This window comes from Pseudorca crassidens, chromosome 10 (assembly GCF_039906515.1).
Source record: "Pseudorca crassidens isolate mPseCra1 chromosome 10, mPseCra1.hap1, whole genome shotgun sequence".
Classification (NCBI taxonomy): Eukaryota; Metazoa; Chordata; class Mammalia; order Artiodactyla; family Delphinidae; genus Pseudorca; species Pseudorca crassidens.
The window spans coordinates 72,546,184-72,568,022 of NC_090305.1; the positions used below are offsets into that span (position 1 = coordinate 72,546,184).

The 21,839-nt window shown below is 41.9% G+C and overlaps 2 protein-coding genes across 3 annotated transcripts; both read right to left on the reverse strand.

Moving 5' to 3' along the window:
• Nucleotides 1–339: 339 nt before the first annotated feature.
• On the reverse strand, nucleotides 340–16,365 carry ACTR8 (actin related protein 8). Of its 2 annotated transcripts, XM_067754777.1 has the most exons (15): nucleotides 16,314–16,365; nucleotides 15,623–15,709; nucleotides 13,417–15,363; nucleotides 10,329–10,499; nucleotides 8,804–8,914; nucleotides 8,076–8,180; nucleotides 7,620–7,793; nucleotides 7,009–7,102; nucleotides 6,659–6,791; nucleotides 5,207–5,360; nucleotides 4,319–4,414; nucleotides 3,668–3,808; nucleotides 2,370–2,634; nucleotides 1,431–1,594; nucleotides 340–613 (listed from the first exon to the last, which is right to left on the reverse strand). In XM_067754777.1, the coding sequence occupies exons 3-15, from the start codon at nucleotides 13,537–13,539 to the stop codon at nucleotides 470–472; spliced, it is 1,875 nt and encodes a 624-aa protein (XP_067610878.1). In that variant the 5' UTR covers nucleotides 13,540–15,363; nucleotides 15,623–15,709; nucleotides 16,314–16,365; the 3' UTR covers nucleotides 340–469. The 2 variants fall into 2 exon arrangements, with proteins under 2 accessions (XP_067610878.1, XP_067610879.1); XM_067754778.1 differs by lacking the exons at nucleotides 13,417–15,363; nucleotides 15,623–15,709; nucleotides 16,314–16,365 and adding an exon at nucleotides 13,303–13,353.
• Nucleotides 15,619–21,383, reverse strand: SELENOK (selenoprotein K). Its single transcript, XM_067754781.1, has 4 exons — nucleotides 21,245–21,383; nucleotides 17,846–17,936; nucleotides 16,314–16,397; nucleotides 15,619–15,709 (listed from the first exon to the last, which is right to left on the reverse strand). The coding sequence occupies exons 1-4, from the start codon at nucleotides 21,261–21,263 to the stop codon at nucleotides 15,619–15,621; spliced, it is 285 nt and encodes a 94-aa protein (XP_067610882.1). The 5' UTR covers nucleotides 21,264–21,383.
• Nucleotides 21,384–21,839: the final 456 nt, after the last annotated feature.

The window sequence follows — 21,839 nt, forward strand, 5'->3', positions numbered from 1 at the left end:
TTGGAATTGTAGCAGCATACACAAGTCATGACATATGTGCTTGCTGTACTAGATAAGAGGGAAAATGCGTGACCAGACATTTCTCACAATTCACGTACACAGTCACACCCCCACCCCTCATGGTTATGTAAGACTGCCTGATGACTCTCAGAAGCCAACCTAAATGAAGGGCTTTACCACCTGAGAACCATTCTACTGCAACAATTTAGATCATCGGGAGTTAGAGACCCTGAAGAAGGGGCAGGAGAGTTTACCACTGAAGACTAAGTTCGTATTTATTCTCAAATGTCCTGACTACAAAAGCAGCTTATTTTTTACACCAATGTCATGTTCTCAACATAAAAGTTAAAATTCATTTATTTCATAAAACTTAAGCACCTAGGTCAATAAATTAGAATATAAATGTTCTATAAGAGTCTTATACCACAAGGTTATGTGTTGGTCTTCAACAGTGGCTTTTCTGTCCATTTCACCACACAAAAGCAGCTCGCTCTCGTAGCATGCGAACGCCAAAGCGCTGCCATTCTCTCTGATAAATCCACAACTCCTGTGTCGTATCTAAACAAGCCAACACTGCCCCTCCTTTCCATGCAATCAGCCGGGGATCCATGTCCTAGAGAGGTGATAAACAAAGATATTTCAGTGTAAGCAGACAAGACATTTACTTGAATTTGGGGGTAGAAAACACGCTGCTGAGTCAATATGGAATAAATCAGATTTTCAACTTGCATTAAAGACCCATGAAAGATCCATGAACCACAGACATCTTCTATTTCAACTCACAAGAAATTTGTTTAGTTTTTATTACTGAAAATGCTACTATTCACTATTTACTATTATTCCACATAGAGTCCCTATAGGCAGGAACATATATAAGGACATAACTTATTTTGAAGTTTGACTGGAATAAATATATCCCACAATCCCTCCCTCAGAGTTAAAATTAAATAAAAATATTCCCAGGAATTGTCAGTGAGAATAATAAAATACAGACACAATCCTTTTCTAAATTCCTGTGTTTATGGTTGCCAAGATAGTTCAAATCAAAAAGATCCCTGAAGATCACCTGGTCTAGGGACCAGCAGGAGATTCTTAATATGAAAGAGATAAAATGGAATTGTTCTGGCTGACAGCGTGAGAACAGTCAGTCTTCTCCTTGCCCCATCCAGTCCTCTGACAAAGGCGGAAGTCAGTCATGCTAGTTTGGAGGGCACAGCAGGGACTAAAAGCCAGTAATCTAGTCCCTAGTCCAGAGCTCCTTTCACCACATCTGTGACCTGCTGAAAGTAATTTTTCCACTTGCTCCAAGACCTTAAGAACTCCCCAGACACAAACCCACGCCTCCCAGGATTTTCTCTGTCCAATACATTACAACTAGAAATAATGCTGTTTCACTGGCAAGAGTACAACTTGCACTGTGTACAACATACCTTGGGCCTTGTGATCACATCCACATTTTCAATAATTCGCCTGAATGAAGGTGGCATCTTATTGAGAATTCTGTGCTGCAGAAATTCTTGAGCTTTATGAAACATCAAACCACCTCCCACCACCAGGATGGAGCTGTACATCTTCTTTTTGGCTTCATCAGACGCTGAAAAGACAGTGAAATCCCTTCCACGCTTTTTCTCCATATCCACCACCACCCCAGGCCAAGCCACCATCTCTTGCTTGGATAACTGCAGGAGCCTTCTCAAAGGTCTCTCTCCCAACCCATCCTAGACAATGCTACCATGCAGCCAGAGGAACCTTGCAAAACACAAATGTGAGCATGTTGCTGTCCCACCCCCGACCCTGCTAGTAGCAGGATTAGGACCAGAATCTCTAGGGGGGCCTACAAAGTCCAGCGTGGTGTGTACCCACCACTTCCCACAGCTTCACCCTACATCCTGCTTTCCAGCCACACTGGCCTTCACACAGGCTTCTTCGTCTACCTGGAATACCAAGGTAACACCTCACTCTCCCCCTAGATCCCTCTCTCTCAAATGGCTCTGCCTCAGGAAAGCCTTCCCTGCCTCCCCGCCCTCCACAGCTCCTCCTGAGTAAAAACCCCTTATTAAATCCTTCAATCAGAAACTCTCAGTCAGAACCCTTTAGTTCAATTTTGTAGCACCTGCCACAGTTGTAATTTCATCTTTGTGTGGTAAGCTGACTTGTTTTGGTCTCTTCCACTAGGCTCCATGCTCAGCGAGGCCAGGAACCAGATCCTAACACCTGACAATGTAGGCGCAAAGCAGATGCTCAATAGCTTTTTTTTTTCTTTTTCTTTTTTTTTGCTCAAAAGCTTTGGCATGAACATGCTGCAGGGCAAAACTACACCCTAGCCTGAACCCTGTAATTGCTCTCTCCCGGCTCCCAGACGTGCTTACAACAACAGTCTATGCTATGGAGGATGGCTTTATCCAGGCCCAGGGCTTTCCCTTCAAACAGCGAGATGGCAGTCTTCCGGGACATCAGTGCAGTGAGAGCTTCCTCAGAATCATTGCCAGCCATCAAGCAGTCTCCCTGGGAGGATCCCAAGTCCACCTCCTGGGAATGCAGTCTTTCTGGAAGATCAGAGGACTGGCCACGAAGATCCCCCTCAAATCCAATGGGTTTGGATGCAGACTTTCGGTCAGCAGTAGCTTTTGCAGACTTTAAATCAATCAAAAGGAGAATCAAATGGATGGTAAGGCTATGATAGAACACGGTTGATGTTCTCCAGCTAGATCCCCCCCTTCTCCCTACCCCACTACTCTACACTCTATAAAAAGAAGGTCTGTCACTGTGCTGCAGAGAGGAAACACACCATAGTTCTACGAACAAGCACCTGATCCCCACCCCAGGATAACTAGGAGTCAGGGGTGGTGTGCAGAAGATGAGGAAGTGCTGACAATTCCAAAACAATCATGGGCAGGCAGCGCGTGAGGTAACACCTCACTCTCCCCCTAGATCCCTCTCTCTCAAATGGCTCTTCCTCAGGAAAGCCTTCCCTGCCTCCAACCCTCCACAGCTCCTCCTGAGTAAAAGAGCTATAACTTTGCTATTACTGATAGGATTTTTAAGATTGAAATGTCGATGTAGATGAACTTTTCCCCCTGAGTTTCTAAGTGTAGTAGTTCACTGGAATTCTTAGGCCACTGGCTGTTATGGGTCCTCATTTTCAGACCTTATCTAAGCACCCCACGCTCAGCTTTGGGACAGGAACAAAAACTAGAAAAGGTTCACTGCCCTCTTCTCTTCATCATGAGCTGCTGTTTCATTAGCAGATAAGAGCTTTAATTTGTGCCCCTGAATCAGACATCCTAAAACTAGGATCAGCTTTGGGCAAATTCAGCTCTTTGCCTGTGCCACCCAGTTTTTGCATGATAATTTAAAAATAGGTAAGCTTTTACTGAAACTACTACTGGATAAATATTCAAAAGTAGATAAAGTATTATACATAAAGTACTTAAAAAATACATGCCAAAAGGGAAGTATCTTGTAGATTGATATTCTGAAAATTGATGTTTGCTGAATAAAGAAATCTGTCATCTGGATTTTAAACACAGATTTCATCTATGGTCTTGAAAACAGTATCAGCTTTAGTATACTGTCAGATTGCAGCCACTGCAATGATGCATTAATTATGGGCAAACTTCTCATACAGGGACAAAACTGTCTCCTCTCACACAGAATTACCACAGACCTGTTCTTGCTTGCTTTGTGTGGCCAGCAGGTAATGTTCATCATGAGGATCCTCAGGGTCACCCTGGGACCTGTGCTGCAAAGTTGTCATTTTCTGTCCAACGATTCCAAAAGTTGCTGGATAAAACAAAGCCATCGGAGCCTGTGCATGGAAGGAAAAGAATGACCAACCAAGGATACTGCCTTCTGAAAAAACTGACCCATTAAATAAATTTTGTTCTTCCAAAAACAAAACTGGCAGATCAGATCCTGTAAGTTAGACCAAGTAAGCATTCTCTTTCAGAAGTAACATTATTTTTTCAGTGCATGATAGGCCAGAAAACTAACTTATCATCAAATTGAATGGGTGATATAACACCAGAAATCTCAAAGTAAATGTAAAATAAGTGCCTAGTAATCTACTTTATAATTTCCTAGTAAGAATGGTGCCTCTTTCTAAATAACAACTCATCACATACTGGCTAATTAAAATAATGGCTCAGATCTGTTCTAATCTGTACTCTACCAGTGGTTTAAATGTTGGGTTAGCATCTAATTTACAACCAGTTGACATTCTCACCTCATGAGGTTTCCAGCAAGTACATATTCTCTCAGTCTGATTGAACCTGGCTGCCTTTCTTTCTACCCATGGAAATATATACCGATGTGTTACCTGGAGTTTTTCATCTCCTAATCGAAACTGGTAAAGAAGGGCAGGGGAATCTGGATGTCGAATCTGAAACTCATGGTCCTGAAGCCCAGAGATGTCCTGATTCCAGGAAAAGATGCTGTCAGTGAATCAGTAAAAGTGCATGCAAACTCTTCAAATGCCATCTAAATCTCACCTATAAAAGGGCTGCCCTACAACTTCCTACGACTTCCACTGGCACTTAATAAAACAAGAGTTCAACTGTACCTTGATTCTCTTTCAACATTTCTGAAATTCCCATTATGTACATTTTTGTTTGCTTCATTATCAACACACACCAATACAATGTCCAAACCAGTAAGCAAATTCCCTCAATAACTGGGAAATGTTATTACCCCGCCTTAATGTTTCTCAAAAAAATTTTTATTCAGAATTACATTACTTGAAAAATGCTTTAAAATAAGTTGGAAAAAGAAAGGTCTAAAACAAATAGCATAAAAAGGTAGCAATTCATACACAGCAATGACTAAATGTTGACTGTTCACAATACCAAGTAAGTGCTTCAAATGATACCATTTTATTAACTGTCTATACCTATGTATTTACCTGCTACTATGCATTACATCCAAAGGTTTATCTTTATCCTTTATTAGAATGATTGTAGATCCTAAGGAGAGAGACATCTGCTAAACTCTCTTAAAAATACTAGCTGTGTTTTCCAGAGCCTGAGACACATCCGTACAGCTCTGACCTTACCAGAAAACTCTCTCACTCCTTAAGAGCTTCAGCCTCAAGGCTTTATAAACTTGGGTTGAACAGGTTGCATAATACTGTTAAATTTTTAATTAGCTTTAAATATCTTCAATTTTTCCTGAAAACAAAAATAATCAGCAATTTTGATTTTGCTCCCACCTGATCTAAATGACAAAAAGTTTCTTTAAGGTGCTGCAGAAGAAGGCAATCCATTTTATTTGTTAACTGGCATTCTCTGTAAGGGAACCCAGCTCGCTGCATCAGCCAGTAAAAACATCTTGACACATCAGATCCACCATATGCCAGACAGAGCCTAGTGTTAAGAGAAAAGGGCAGGTGGGTAAGCTGTCAGTTAAGAAGGTGCAAAGGGTGCTCCAAAAACTCAGTCAGGCACAGTGAAACACAGCAAGTTGCAAGAAATGTTGTAGAGATAAATTAAAGCATGAAAGGACAGAATGGATGTAAGGGATAGAGAAAGGAAGCTAGCAAAAACCAGTGGTGAACATCTAGAAGCAAAAAATGCTATTTGCAAAAACTGTCCAAGAAACAGAATACACATTAAATCCAGCTCATTTCCAAGTCCATATGTGTAGCCTATAACAGCTGTTTGACTGTCTACACTCACCAACATGTAGAAATGGCAGGCAGTGACACCATAAGACAAAGTTAAGGGAGAAAACCTGAGCGAATACTATCTACTAACTGAATATTTCTACGATTTGGAAAGATCACTGCTGTGCTGTTTTAGTGGTAGAAGACCTGGGTCCAGTGTTTTCTCTATACTTTGAAAACTAATGGCATTAGGTGTTACAAATGGATGAGCCCAAACAACTCAATCTGGGTTTGAGAATGCACTGTAACTTGGGGCGGGAGGTAACAAATTAACCTTTCTCATGGACTGCTTGGACCCTCTTTTAAATTTGTTTCTTTGACTTAAGAGTCAAACTTCCTATGTGGGTGACAGGAAGAATTAAAGCATCCTGAAGAAGCCATCCTGGAAGCACAAAATGCTGCAGAGAACTGGTGTGTGCACTGCCTCAGTGTGCTTACCTCTGCTGGGCTTATCTCAGGACAGACAAGCAGCAAACCTGCTCCTGCTAGTTATGTTATTACCTCTTCTATCAGAGATGACATAATGAATGGACTTGACCACCATAAAGTTACTCCTCACTCACCAAAAACAATTATGACGAGAAAAGCAAATACTCAAAATGCTAGCTAGCTAGAGAATTCAGACCTGAAAACCTATTTTCTCCTACATGACTTGCCCAAATAAAGCTTTGCTGTGAATGTGATTGGTATCTCTCTGCCACACCATAGTGAAAGACACAGAGCTAACATACACACTTCCTCTGTGGGAAAGCACACAACACACACTAGGGCTTTCAGGAGCTGCTAATGTGAACTCATATTAGAGAGTTCAAATGGGAAGGGTAAAATTGGCTATTTATAGCCGTGTTAGAATTTGCACTTCCACAATCTTACTAGTTTCACAAGAAAAATCTGAGTATGTAATTCCTTACAAAAACTTCTTTCTAACTCATGATGCTTTCAGTTGAACAGGCTGTGTGGGGAGAAGGAGCAGGGAATACGTCCTCCCAAGCTCCTCACCGAGTGTTCCGATGAGAGACCCCATCCTCCACACAGCACACGCTTGTCTTTTGGTCTCCAACATCTACAATACACGTGCTGCTTAAACCACTGCCATAGGTGGCGCACACAGACTCCTGATGGACCACGATCCCTGAAAAACAAAAGGTAGAGGCGTGAACACCTGGGGAGCAGGAAAGATCCTACAACAAATATTCAGTTAAAATCTAGGAACCTCCAGGCAATCACCCAAGTATCACTGACCCTCCCAGAATAAGCATTTCAATAAAGCAGTGAATCAGATTAACTTTGTCAGGAAAAAAAAAAAACAATCTCATTTCAGGCAGATTTCACTGGGATATCAGACATACCTGAAAACCCCATCTTCATTAGGATCATATTCACTAATTCTTTCACATGCTGTTTATTATAGATATCAGGAATTAACAAGATACATCTATAATACTAAAAAGAACAAAGAAAAAAATATAAAATGGTTAACACTCAAGTCAGGTCAAAATAAATTTCACCACACTTGTCGTCAAAGAGGATTCTCTCTAAAGCAGTAGCAGCAATGGCTAGAGGCCCAAAATAAAAACTCAAAGCTCTCTGCTATCCTTTAGGTTTTATGAAAAAAAAACAGAAAATGCTGAAGTTTTGTGGGCTTTTTTCCCTTTGAGCTATTTAACACTTGTAAAGTGAAAAATAAGACAACTGATGTTTCCGAAAAAGGTCCAGAGAGAAGGCATAAACATGAGCAAGCTTGCTGATTGCAGAGCAGTTGACAGGAACACCAAGAACCAAACAAAATGAAAGAAAAAAGAAAGCACCAGAGGGGAATTCAGTGAAGGAAAAAAGATATCCTTAACAGCTTAAGGTCGAGAAGGCTTCAAGAACACTGTCTTACAAACAACTGAGTATAGTATACTTTTATTGACCAAGAATCTTAAAGACAATCCAATAACTGGTCATTTTAGTTTACCTTTAAATCTTTCAGTGGGATTTCCAAGTATTTTTGTATCGCATGAGACCATATTACTTCAATATCTGCCAGAACAGCTGTAAGGGAGCCCCCAGGTCCTGGGTGAATATTTAACTGACCTCTTCTGATAGGCCAGTGAATATTGTAACAGTCCAGAGGATTAACATACAGGGCCTAGAAAAGACAGGGAGATGAATACATTGTTAAAACTCTTCTCTCAGGGTTTTCTAGATTCACATTCAAAAACCTAAGGCCAGAAGTTATCATTAACATTTGCTGACTGTTCTAATGTTGAGAGTGGTGTATGTAACATCTCAGGAGCCAGTGTGAATATCTGGTCCTCAGGGTAGGATTACAGAATGCTAAGAAAAACTAGAACTAGGTGGCAAAGCAAATTAATTTTACAAATAGTATCTAGGTTTTCTTCTTCCATTTCACTGTAAAGATGTTTCCTACCTCTTCTCCTACCAAAAACTCAGGGTGATGAGATGTGTTTGTCCACTTATTTCCGGAGCAATGATCTAAAATCGCAGGTCGCATCTGCTTGTTGTAGGAACGTGCCTGAAACAAAAGAGCATCCAAAAATTCTCTGAATGCATGCAAGAAAACAAAAAGGGGTTGTCCTCTTTTCTCCTCTCTCGCAGACCAGATACAGTGGCAAATTTTAATCATAAATCCAAGATATGTGACAAAATATTGATTGGTCACAAGTGGATTCTCCTGCCCTATACCACAATCTTGATTTCTCCCATAATGTTAACACTCAGGCAGTGATTCAGTCAGTCCAAAATTAATACTGTACTCTGCTGAAAGTTGAATACAGATTTATATATCATATAGACTCATGTCCATTCCTAGCAGCACTGGTTTATCACATTAAAATGACAAATGTAGTAAGAATACAGCTTCCCATCAAGATCCTGGAATTACACACTTAAGACTCTCAGATAAATTAAATTTTCGTCAACTTGACACAAGAATCACCACCTTACAAATTATTTGGCTTGCCTAGACATCTGCAACACCAATTCAGGTATTCTGTAGGTGGTTAAGAATGTTTTTTCTTCCTCTTTTAAGGAAATCCCATCTTGAATTTGCATAATGAAACAGGGAGCGCACACGAATGGTTACGACTTAATAGCAGTGGTCAAAGAATGAATCTGAAGAAAGAGTTGAGACTGAACCTGCTCAGGGGACACAGGAATCCGTCTTGTACCATTTGACATCTTTTTAGACCATATTGCTTGATCCACCATTTTAAGGCCATTTTGTCTTTGTTCATTACTTTCAGGTTTCTGGGGAAAAAGAAGAGAGATGAAGAGTATAAAGAATTTAGTGAAAAAGAGAAAGAAATGGCAAAATACTAATTTAATCCAGCAAGAGCAAATGCTCCCTCATCAACGAGTAGCATGTCCTTCACCTTTGTCACATGCATTAATCTTAAGAATTCAAAGTAATCTTCTTATTATTTATAAATTAAAAAATCAGAAAAGAGCCATCGCCATAAAACTATCTGCAAAAATCTATAACCTCAAGTGACTTTTGACTGATATGAGAGCACTGCTACTTTATATTTACAAAGTATTCGAGAGACTCTTCCATATATCTATATAATTCTCATGTTTACAATTTTATAACAATGTTTTATTCCTTCATGTGTTATTTCACTTAATTAATGAGTATTCAAGTTCTTGTGATATTGCAAAGAACACTATATTTTTATAAAATATTATTTTGTTTTCTTTCCATTTTTATTCCTGAGATTTATTCCTAAAATAGAATTGTAAGATCCAAAGATATGCGAATTTTAGATTCTTACACTGTCAAGTTATACTTAAGCTTAGAAATGGACTTAAGGAGAGTCTGCTAGTTATGCTAAAAAATGGAACCCTAAGGCTTACTATAAGAATTATAGAAACTGCAAGTTCCTAAAACTACCCTTGATTTAAAACTTAAAGCAGATTACAACGCAATACACATATTTAACACCTATCACAAAAACTTTCCTGTTAATTATCACCTGCAAAATAGGATGCCTACTGCATCCTAAGTAAATGCTTACTCCAAGGAAACACTACTTTTTGCCTTTAAATTATGATTTGATCTAAGATTGTAACAAGTGCTTATTGTAGCAATTCAATTTGCTACAGATTGAAAATATGAGCTCAGTTTAAACTCTAAGTATCTGGAAGAGAAAATATGGCAGTCAGTTAATAGACACCTGGATGCATCATTTTAAGGGAGTGACAATTCTGTATCTTCCACTAAAGATCATCTTCATCAATACCCAATTCATCCTGATGGGTTAAAAAATTAGATTTACTTTTGTTATAATTATTTCTGTACAATCTAAAATTGATAGCTCAGATAAAAAATGACATTTGTAACCCTGAATGATGTCGTTATTTTAAAATACATTAAAGCTATGAAGATGTCGTTCAAGATTATAGCATACATTGAATACTGAAGCCCTCCCAAGGAGACAACCCTGGGCTTTCTCTTTAGGTCTCACATTTCTTTTGTGTGAGTGTGCTGCGACGGGGCGGGGGGGGGGGGGGGGGGGGGGGAGGGGGGGTGTTGGGTTTTTTGGCCACACTGCACGGCTTGTGGAATCTTAGTTCCCTGACCAGGGATTGAACCCGGGCCCTCGGCAGCGAAAACTCGGAGTCCTAACCACTGGAACGCCAGCGTCCTCCATTTTTGACTTACATTTAGTCCCTCCCTTAGGAGCCAGTTGTCTTTGTACAGGGGCTGCCCTTGTTGTTTGTGTCTTCGTGCAATAACATGAGGAATGCTGGCAGGAAGTGTGTCTGTGGCTCGACCGATTCTCAGAGTTGTTGAACCTGGATGTATGACAACGATGAAGTTGCTCTGGATTTGCTGCAAATACAAAACATAGGAGTGTGACCTTAGTAAATAACATGCAGGTAACATGTTAAATAACACAGAGGTAACAGGCTAGACTAAGAAATTAGTTTCCTGTAATGACTATCAAACTCAAAGGTATCAAAATAATTCAGTAAAGGGAGTTCTCTGAGAGGCATCCAAATATTGCTCTCTGCCTGCATGCAAACTCTTTTTGTATCTGTGTGCCAAGGATCTGACTCAGGGTACATAGGTCAACAAATATTTGTTTAAGTGAACGAAATCCTAAGTACCCAATGCAAATCAAGCTATAATTTGGGGGCATTTCTGTGCCAATCACTGTGGGTACAATGGTGACCAGGACAAAGTCCTGACCACTAGAGAACTTCCCATTTACTAGAGAAGAGAGTTAAACAACGAATAAGAGTGTGGGGAATACTATGACTTGTGAAGTATGGGGTTCCCTAAATCTGAATCACCTTAAGATCCTTGTTAAAGCAAAACAAAACAAAAAAGACCCTAAAGCTTCACTACAAATTTTCTGATTCAGAATCTCCAGGAAGAGAGAGCCTAGGAATCTGCAATTTACAAAAGCTCCTAAAGTAATTAGTATGATCACTCAGATGTGACAACACTGGTTGAGAAGGTGAGGGAAGAAGTTAATTTAAGATGAGAATCACTGTTTTGCAATGCTGGAAAGTAAGTGGACTTTATACATGGAGCACTTCCGAGAATGTGCATGAACTGTATTTTCGTCATTGTTTTTTAAACACTTTACCCTTATTGGTTCTGTACTATTTACCTGATCTGGCAAGAGTCTGCGGTTAAAAAACCGGAGTTCACAATTCTATCCTCACAGGTCAGAAAGCTCTGCTGCATTTCACCATCCATTACTGGGAGACAGTGAACAAGGACTGACAAAGCAGCACAAATCAGGACAGTGGAGTAACGACTGTGGGCTTTTAGATCTGTAATTCTCAAGGGGGCAGAATATAACCTGAATCACTAGGGAACCTTTACCACGTAAACCTGTTGAGGGACCCAGAGTTTCAGGAGGCAGTGGGGGAAGAAGGGACTCCAACAATCCCTTTGACAACAGGATGCCTCTGTTGAGAATCACCATTCCAGTGTGACTTCTAAATCAGCACCTACTCTGCTCTGCCCTTAAGCTACAGTTGTGTCTTCTTGGCATGTCCTCATTTAAAATATTTCCGTAACTTTCCAATAAGATACAGTCCAGAACCTCCAAGATCAAGACCCTGCCTACTTCTCTAGCTTTACTCTAGAACCACTTACTTTTCAGTCTCTTTAATCTTCCCAATCCAGATGTCTCCTGATTTTTTAGTTCACTGTGCTGACATTCAGGCCTTCACAAACGCAACTCCCCTTGCCTGCAGTGTTCTTTCTCCCTGTTAAATCTTACTCCTCCCTTCAGGTCTAAAGTTGAATGTCATCAGACCAGGTTTATTTGTCCCCCTGCAATAAGATCTTATGGCACCCCTCCTTTTCATGACACTTATCATTCTTGTAATGATTTACTGTCTGCTCTCTCAAAAGACAAAACCTTCATGTAAAGGACTACTACTCTCTTGTTCACTACTCTGTGCCCAGTGCATGGCATACAGGAGCCTAGTAGGCATTTGTTGAATGCCCATGGCACCACTCTCACATGGCCTGGTGCTCTGCAGCACACTTCTCAAGCTTTTGCGTGCTATGGCAGACAACATTTAGCTAGCAAACTGAGTTAAACAGATGAGGTGGCTTGCCATCAGGGACATCTGTACCTCATTAATAGTACACAGGCTGCAGCACACTGATGGGGAAGCTCTGGGGTAGTAAACGCAGTTCTCCAAAGTGTGGACAAGCAGTTTTTAATAATTACATATCTACCTTAACATATTAGAAAACAACTAGCCAATACATCCTACACATCATTTCCTGGACATTACTGCTTAAGATAAAATTGAGTAAAAAAACTTATTCAGCAAATAATGGTAGAGGTCTCACAGAGGATATGGAAAAACCAAAAGTTGTTACAGGACTGAAGTTAAGCAAATGTTGTTATAGTGGCTAATGGCCCAGGCTCCAGATTCACAAATCTGGCTCGAAATTCAGGCTGTGCCACTTCCTTGCTCTAGATAAAGTTCCTACCTCAGAGCTATTGTGAGGATTAAACGAGTTAATCATGTAGCTCGGAGTCTGGCTGTCTCTTCCCAAGTTCTGCATTCCCTTCAGAAGAGGCCAGGCTCTGGCTTATACGACCCTCTTGATGCCATCCCTGTTAAGATCTCCAGTCTCATGTCTTGCTCCCTCTTCTTCCTCAATTCCAGACATCCTCATCTCCAACATTTCATATCCTCCCTTGGCCCAGGTCTCTTCCATGCTGTTCTCCTGCCCTCACATTCCCCCTGGCTAACTCCTAATCATCCTTTAGGTCTTTGCCCAGGTGTCACCTCCATTGAAGAAACTGTCCCAGACCGTCAGGGCTGGAGGAGGTACCTGCTGTGTGTGCCCAATACCTCCCCCTATGGTCCTCTGCACTACCCCATCCCACTCCATGCCCTAGATACTTACTGCCCATCCCCAATCGTGAGCTCCCCCTTCCCGCCAAGTGGGAGAATCCTAGAGAGTGGGAACTGGCAAGGCCCTTACACACCATCCAGTCTGCCCCCTCAAACTAGTTGGCAGGAAGGTGACAGCCCTGTGCTGGTCTCATAGCCCGGGAGGCTGGGGTTCGCACAGTGGCTGGTGTCACTGGCCTGGCCATCTGCACTGTGCCCTCGGAGCAAGCGGGGGACGACCCCCTTGCACCACCCACCTGGGTGGGCGCCCGAAGACTCCCGCCGTTCGCCAGCCTCCTCCCCCTCGCCCAGCTCCGCGGCCCCCCGCCCCGCCCGGAAGCCGAGTCCGAGGCCCGCCCCCGGCGCCTCACCTCCTGCAGCGACTCCGGCACTAGCGCGGGCACGATGGGTCGCTTCACGCCGCGCTGCTCCTTCTCCTTCTCCCCGCCCTTCTCTTTCCCATTCTCCGTGTCCCCCTTCTCGGCCTGGGTCATCTCGGCCGCCGACGCCCCTCCAGCCTCTAGCCTCAACGACGCAACGCGACCACCAGAGAACAGGCCTCGAAACAGGCGCAACCTCTCGGCCGACTGCCCACAACCAAGATGGCCGCCGGGAGTCGGCCCAGAGCATTCCGGGAAAGCGGAAGGGCGGAGCTGCCCGGAGGAGGGTAAGGTGGGAGGCTGCACTGGCTGGATGTTGCTGTGATTGGTCCTGGCTGCAGCATGCCCGCAACCTACTTGCGTTTTGTTTTCCGTGCTTGCTATGGAGCAGCTGATAACTGGTGTCTCATTTCGTCATCACACCTGTCTTTTCTGGCTTCTCAGACACCATACGTAATTCTAGTTCTCCTCGTACTTCACTGGCCATGCTCAGTCGGGCCTCTGATGTTAGGATTCTCTGGAGTTAGGTCTTCTCTCTTCACACTCCTTGGATGACTTTATCCAGTTTCATGGCTTTAAATATGAAGATAACTCCCAAATATGTATTTCCAGTTTGGATCTCGCCCTGATAACCAACTGCTTATTTAGTATCTCCACTTAGATGTCTACAAGGCATTGTAAACTTAAATATATCCAAAATGTAACTCGATCCCCGCCTCCCCCCCAAAAATCTACTCCCATTTTCACCATCTTGTTTCACTTGTTTCTTCAATTGTCCACATCTTCTACATCCAAATCCATCAGCAAATCCCGCAGTCCCTCAAATATGCCTTGAATGCATCCACTTCTCCCCTCCTACTGCCACTACCTGGTCCGATCTCACCTGGACCACCACAACATCCTCTAAACCCAACTCCCTGCTTCCAGTCTTGTCCGCCTGTAGTCTGGTTTTCATACAGACCAGTGTTTATTAATGCCACTACATCCCCATTTCCTGGCAAACAGAGTTGAATAAATACTTACAAACGGACATAAAAGTGATTTTACTGAACACTTTGGTTTCAAAGACTGTTAAACACAAAGTAGAATTATCTGTATTATTCATTTTTTCCATAAATATTTCAGTGCCTATTACACGTAGTCACTATTCAAAGCACTGGGGTAAAGAAGACAAAATCCGTAACCTCATAGAGCTTTCATTCTAGTGAAAGAATGAGAGTTACCAGCATTCAGATGGGGTTAAAGCCAACAGGCAGTATCTTAAGCAATGGTTTAGAATTAAAATTGGTAAAGATAGCATTGAAGTCCTCGATTTTAAAGACCACCTAGCAAATCTACATTTTGTAGCTCAGGCTTGTTGGTTATGGCTTTACAAATACCCTGATAATTACATCTGGTAGCAAGTAAGACACATGTATTAAAGATCCATGGGACAAATAGGCTTTAAGATAAAAATTAATTCAAGAGCACAGATATCATATGCATACTACTGAAATACACTGTGATTTATTTATAAAGAACAACAAAAGCAATGAACAGTATTTCAGAAGTTGAAAAAGGTGACACTAATAGTACTCAATATGCAGCCATTTATTTTCAAATTTGGAGCCTTCTGTGTTTTAATTATATAAAGATGAGAAGTCAGTCTTGTAACCTAAAAATATTTACTTATTAAAACTATATTAATGCTTTCATAAACGATACAAAAAAGATGAGACAAACATGTGCATTTATAGAACTGCCGATCAGTCATGCCAGATCCCTGCGGGGGGGAATTCCCAGCACGACCTCATTCATCTGTGAGGACACAGAGCAATCCTTGTTTAGAGTACACATTCATCTAACTTGTCCAGTGTGGTCAACACTCCATTTCTTGATGGTTTCCTTCTGCTATGAATGTGCTTGTCCAGTTGTCTGCTTCTTAGAGCAGACATTTACCTAAAAGAAAATGTTATAATAGTTACTAGTTAGTAATTTGGATCTGTATAAAAAAGCTAGTCATTACATGTTATAAAACCTTCTTCAAAAGACATTTTGATTCAAAAGACAATTTTTCAAGGGTTAAGATAAAAATATTTTTCCAAATAAGATGTCTGAGTAATCACAAAATGTTCTGACTTCTGCTTTCCTAAAGAAAACCTGCCTAAGGAGGCATTTTCAAAATGAAATCCCTGCAGAATTGCAGGTATTAAGTTACCTTCCTCATCCACCGGCCATTGGAGGAGGATTAGGGCCACGCAGATGATTAATTCGACCCATTCTTCTCGGGGGGTTTCCTGGTGGCCTAAGATAAGAAAAGTTAATTTCTACTGTTTAGTAGACACTACTTCAATTGATTCCTTTTAAGCACTCAAATAGACCCTCTTCTTTATTTAAAATAGGAACTACCATTTAGGTCGTGAGTCACAAATTCAAATACTGGAAGACACCAGATGCATAAAGCGCATGAGGAAAGTGAGTCAAGCAAGAGTTAGGATAAACGGAACAGCTCCTCCTATAAATGTCCAACTGAAACGCAGCTCCAGCTGATTTTTGCCATATAGAAACACAGTCCCCACCCAGTGCTGCTGGATCGTGAGATTTTCATTAGCAGCTGGAAATCCAGATTCTGAAGTGAAACCTCTAGATTTTAATGTTGGCCATCAGTTTTCATCCTCTAATTTAGACTTCTCCCATAGGATATTTGATATACATTTTAGCTTTGTCAGATTAACTCTGATTATCAAATCAAAGGCAACTTGATTTACAGTAATACATTAATTTTGTGAAATAGAATTTAAGCCTTTAATTACCATGAGCCTAACTATGTCTGTCTGCCTATTTATCTCTAATTTAATTATATTACACAGAGGGGTAAAAACATTGTTTATCAATTTAAAAAGTTATACCCTCTTCCATCATCATATCTGGAATCAGATGAGCTTCCGTAGCCTCTTCTCTTTTTCACATCTTGCTGAAACAGAGTTCTGAAACTGAAACAAGGGGCAGAAAACAACAGAAGATCCACTTTCAACATTATAAAATGCATTTCCATGGTTCCAACTATCATCTCTGTGGAAGGATGACTACCCTAACTTAGCTCCAAACCCACATTTCTTGAAGCCAGCTGGACAACACCATCGAGCGCAAGCACAAGTCTAAACAGAGTGTTCTATGTTCCGTGCCAAAGCCACCATTCCTTGTCTTCCTTGTTTGCTGTAACTCTTCTAGACAGAGTCTAGCAATGACTCTGAAACCAGAGTCATCTCCAACTTCCTTCCTCTGCTCTGTATCAGTTGTCAAGTCCCAGAGTCTGCTTTTATAGTACTGCATGTCCATTTCCTGTGCCAACAGCCTACCTAATGTTACCTTGGGGAAGGAGGGGCTGAACTGGTGTGCCAGAGGCACAGGGCTTTCTGGGAATCCGTTTAAATGGAATTTTATTTGTGGGGCGGGAAGGATTTAACTAAATTAAAACAATATTTTAAATAAACAATATGGAGGTGAAATTTGTAAGAGATTGCAAAGAAGTTTTGCAATGAGTAACTTAACTTAGGCCTCTCTGTCCCCTGTTGTATTTCTCTATGGAACGGTTTCTTCCATTTTACCCCATCTAATTTATGCCACATGCAGCCATCAGATTAATCTTTCTAAACCAGAGCTACAATCAAATTAAGTATAAAGAGCATAGGCTGATTTTCAAATTTCTCTGCCATCTTTGCTGTGCCTCTTCCACCTGGAATAATCTCCTCTGACGTCCTCCTCCCACAATCATGCCCAGCGCAAGGCCCCTTGTAAAAAGAAGACATTTACTGATATTAAAATCAATGAAGTAAGGAGACATCCCACATCTCTGCATATCTGCAGTTCTCTGCCCACGAGACACTCAAATGTATATTCAAACTTTGGATGAGTAAGACTTGTTAGTAGATGAACAATTTTCATAAAACAAACAGCATATGAAAGACCAAAAAATGAATTTAACTAAGAATTGCTTGAAATTATGGTGAAGTTTAAATTTTTGTCTCCTCTGTATCGATGCTAATCCTTCATTTAAAAAAAAGTTTATGCCTTGGGAGCTTTTAAAAGTCAAGATCTAATTCCCCTTGTTTACTTGTTGTATACTATGCCATAAAAGTTGCACATACACACTGAAGGCAGGAACAGTAGAGAGAAAGCAAAGTGCTGTCATCTGGCAGCAGAACGAGCAGGTCTGGCCCCATAGCTGCAGGCTGAAATGGTTACCACCACGGCTAAGACATGGTTAAGCTTACTAACTCAAGGAACATATTCATAATCATAAAAGATGTTTGGGGCAGTTTTATCACTATACAAGTCTTCATCTCCCTTAGAAAAGCTATTAATAAAAATTACAATTAAAAAGTGCTTCAGGCAAGCTGAACTTAAATATCAGGGCTATTAAGAGGACTACTATACTTACAACAAAACCACAAACTCGGCTATTCCCCAGAAGAAATCCGTTATAAAAGACAATCTCCATGGGGACTGACTCCTGCTGTCCAACACTTGTCCTATAGACAAGAATAAAGAAACTTCAGTTAGTGCAACAAACCCCTGACACAAGATGCATTACATTTAATCAGTTAGGTAACAATCATAGGCTCAGTTTTCAACTTGTTCACTGTTCCAAATAGTCTACACAAGGAAAGGTGTGTTATGTGTACATCATTCTAAGGAAAGGTTAGGGAAGTGAAGTTCTGTGGTCTAGAGGTCATTCCTTTAATATGTCAAATTATGCCTCCTATAGTTTGTAATTTCTGCTGGGTGACATTTCAAGTTTTTTTTTTCTCTTTTTTTTTTACTGTGGTAAAATACACACAAAAAAATTTACCATTTTAACCATTTTTAAGTGTACAGTTCTATGGCATTAAGTACATTCACACCATCATACAACCATCACCGTCAGCCACCTCTAGAACTTTCTCATCTTCCCCAACTAAAACTCCACGCCCATTAAACACTAACTCCTCATTTCTCCCTTCCCCCAGCCCCTGAAAACCACCATTCTACTTTCTATCTCTATGAATTTGACTGCTCTAGGAACCTTGTACGAGGAATCATACAATATTTGTACTTTGGTAACTGGCTATTTCACTTAGCACAATGTCTTCAGGATTCATCCATATTGCAGCATATGTCAATATTTCCTTCCTTTTTTAAGGCTGATGAATATTCCAATGTAAGTATATACTACATTTTGTTTATCCATTCTATTGATGGACACTTAGGTTGCTTCCACCTTTTGGCTACTGTGAACATGCCGCTATGAACATGGGTGTACAATACCTTTATTCAAGTATTTTGAGGAAACAAATGAGATGAGTGAATATAAAGAATGTTCACGCCACTTCCATTTTCCTAAATGTGTTCTGAGTATCTCTTTCACTTGCAAAGTCTCTTGCCTATATAAAAAGACTGTTTATACATACCCTTAAAATCTTCAGGATCAGTTGTTATGTTAAAATTTTTATATATCAAAGAATTCGTGGGCTCTAAGTACTAAAGAGAATTTGGCTTGCTCATTAAAATGACCACTATTTTTCTTTAACAGAATGCTGTTTGATCCGAATTACAGACTCCAGTTTTATCTTACAGAAAAATGGATATATTTTTCAAACCACTTTAAATAATAGAAGATACATCAGGAAAAGTTAATACTCTAGAGTTTCAGTCTTGCACATCAACAGGTTAGAATATTTTGGGAGACGAGCCATCTGTCAACTACCTCTCCTCTCCATTTTCCCAAGGGCTTCAACACTCACTGCCATGCCCAGTTTACTTCTCCTCTTTCCTTGACCAGCTTACTTTCAGGTATCCACTTGGACCTGAGCCCTCACAGAGCTACTGAGAAAAAGGGGCTACACTTAAAGACAGAGTGTGAGTGATAGGCTTGGTTCTGCCTCTTACTAGCTCTGCTTCGTTGGGTGATGTGACATTTTCCTTCTCTGAGAAAAAATATTCCAAGGATAGTCATCATATAGAATTGTTAAGAAAAAAAAAGTCACTTGACAGTAAGAAAAAGTTTTTATCAACTATGAAATGCTAGTACAGTCCTTCTAAGAAAATAGATCTAGGACTTCCCTAGTGGAGCAGTGGTTAAGAATCCGCCTGCCAATGCAGGGGACATGGGTTCGATCCCTGGTCCGGGAAGGTCCCACATGCCACAGGGCAACTAAGCCCCTGTGCCACAACTACTGAGCCTGCACTCTAGAGCCCGCGAGCCACAACTACTGAAGCCCGTGCACCTAGAGCCCATGCTGCGCAACAAGAGAAGCCACCGCAATGAGAAGCCACCGCAATGAGAAGCTTGCACATCGCAACGAAGAGTAGCCCCCGCTCGCAGCAACTAGGGAAAGCCTGCGCGCAGCGACAAGAAGGAAGGGAGGGAGGAAACAGATCTAATTGGAACCCGTCAATTTCTTCCTTTGCGATTCTAAAGAACATATTGCATGCATTTGTACCATTCTGAATTTTTTGCGCTTTTCTTCCCAGTTTCTGAAGGCAGAAACCTCCCCTCCCAATATCCTCAGAGAGAAATAAGTTGCTTGAATGCAGTTGGCCATTTCTCAACTATAAAAGTGAGATTAGAGGCCCTAGTAGAACCTTTATGTTATTTATGTAGATCAAAAACAACAATGCATACACAAAAAGACACACTACAAATACAAAGAATTATTCAATAGATAATAGAAGCTGCCAGCCTTAACCACAAAGAATATAACACAAAGTCTGCAAGTGCCCAAAACGAAGATGAAACTTTGATCTTCAGTGTCCATCAACCTACTTGTTTCAAAGGTTTTTAAGTAAGAGACAAGGAAGAAGAGAAAGTGAGATTTTGAAAAGCAAAGAAACGCAAAGTGCACTCAGCCAGAAGATTTCTCACTACCTTCATGGTCTCTGAAGATAAACAGATGACTCAAATAGAACCAGGACCTGGTTCCAGTGATGCAAGAACTAGTTAAGAGTGCACCAAGGCATTTATTTCACCTGAGTCAAACAAGTGGGCAGGCAGTTCTGACACTGTTCCGACCCAGTCATACTGTGTCTTTCCTTTCCATCCACTGTCTTTGGGGAGTCACTGAATTAAGTCTCTCTCAGCTTCTTCATTCCAGGAATAATCAACTTGCTCCTACAGGGAGTAATGATACTCCCTGTGCCCCTTGAAATTAGGGCAGAAAGCTACATGCGTGACGAGCTACCCCTGCTGGGAGAAAAAGCCTATCCAAAGCTTTTCTTCAACTCTCCTACACATTACAGAAAGACGCAGCGTAGTAGAAAACCGTAAGAACGCAGACGTCAGCCTACCTGCGTTAGAAACCCGGCTGAGCCATTAGAACTACCTTTGTAATCCTGGGCAAGCTATTTAATCCGGCTGCGCCTCAGTCTCCACCCGCAAAACATATAATAGGGTATCACCCGGATAGGGCGACATTAAGACAATGAGCGGACAAACGAACAACGCTAAAAAAAAGTGCCCGAGGCACAAGCGCTACGTAACGGCGTGAACACTGTGGTCTTTTCTAGTTAAGAACACTGACGCCCGACAGGAAAGACCACTTTCCAAGACCCACAAGCAGAAGCTCCAGAAGGGCGAGGACGCCGGGCACTCGGCACCGCCGTCACCACGGGGACATTGGTCCCCGCCGCGGCTCAGGGACGTTCGGCCGACGAGCCGCAGGCCCGGGCGACTTCGCCCCCAGCTCCGCCTGGCCGCGGGGCGTGCCCGGAAAAGCGGCACCGGGACGGCGGGCGAGGATGGAAGAAACCCGGGGCTCGGCCTCCCAGGACGGAGGTCGCCCACGTAGCCTCTCCAACTCACCATTCGAGATGTAAACCATCTTCCTCCTCCTCCGCCTCCAGAGCGACTGTCAGGCCTGGCCCCTCTCACTTTCCGTATCTCCCTCCGCGCTCCTCCCTCTGACGTCACAGGCCACGAATAGACAAAACAGTGACTGAGGAGGGAGGTGGACAGAGCCCATTGGCTCTGGGGGGACACGCCCCCGACGGGCGTTTTGGTCTCTTCATGCTGGTGATTTTCGATGTAAGGTGGAGGCTGGGGCAGGTGACAGGATGTGACGTTGCGGATTTAGCCTGTAAACGCGGGCTTTCCTGGCTCCTTCGGCAGTGGAGTTTGGAGAGCTCGTTTGCGCTGCCGGAAGAAGTTACGCTGCTTTCTAGTTGTTTGAAGGGCCCAGGGTTGGGGAGGCAAGGTCACGTGTGAAGTGACTTGGAGAACCGGCGGCAGGAGGAGGTTCCTGAGAATTTTCCAGAATTGTGGATCTTTCAAGGTGTGCAGGGAAGTGCCTTGCGGGCGGAGGCGGTGATCAATCCGAAAAGAGCTTTACGGTCAAGACTTCGGGAATACACAGGCCCTATCTAGACAATGTACTCATTCTCTTTAGAATCGGTGTTTC

What these genes read in the sequence shown, in the direction of transcription:
- ACTR8 (XM_067754777.1), bottom strand. Translation starts at nt 13,539, where the DNA reads ATGACCCAGGCCGAGAAGGGGGACACGGAGAATGGGAAAGAGAAGGGC. An exon ending in GTCTCTCATCGGAACACTCG is followed by an intron (nt 5,361 to 6,658) that starts GTGAGGAGCTTG and finishes TCTTAACACTAG; the next exon opens with GCTCTGTCTGGCATATGGTG. An exon ending in TAGGAGATGAAAAACTCCAG is followed by an intron (nt 3,809 to 4,318) that starts GTAACACATCGG and finishes TTCCATGCACAG; the next exon opens with GCTCCGATGGCTTTGTTTTA.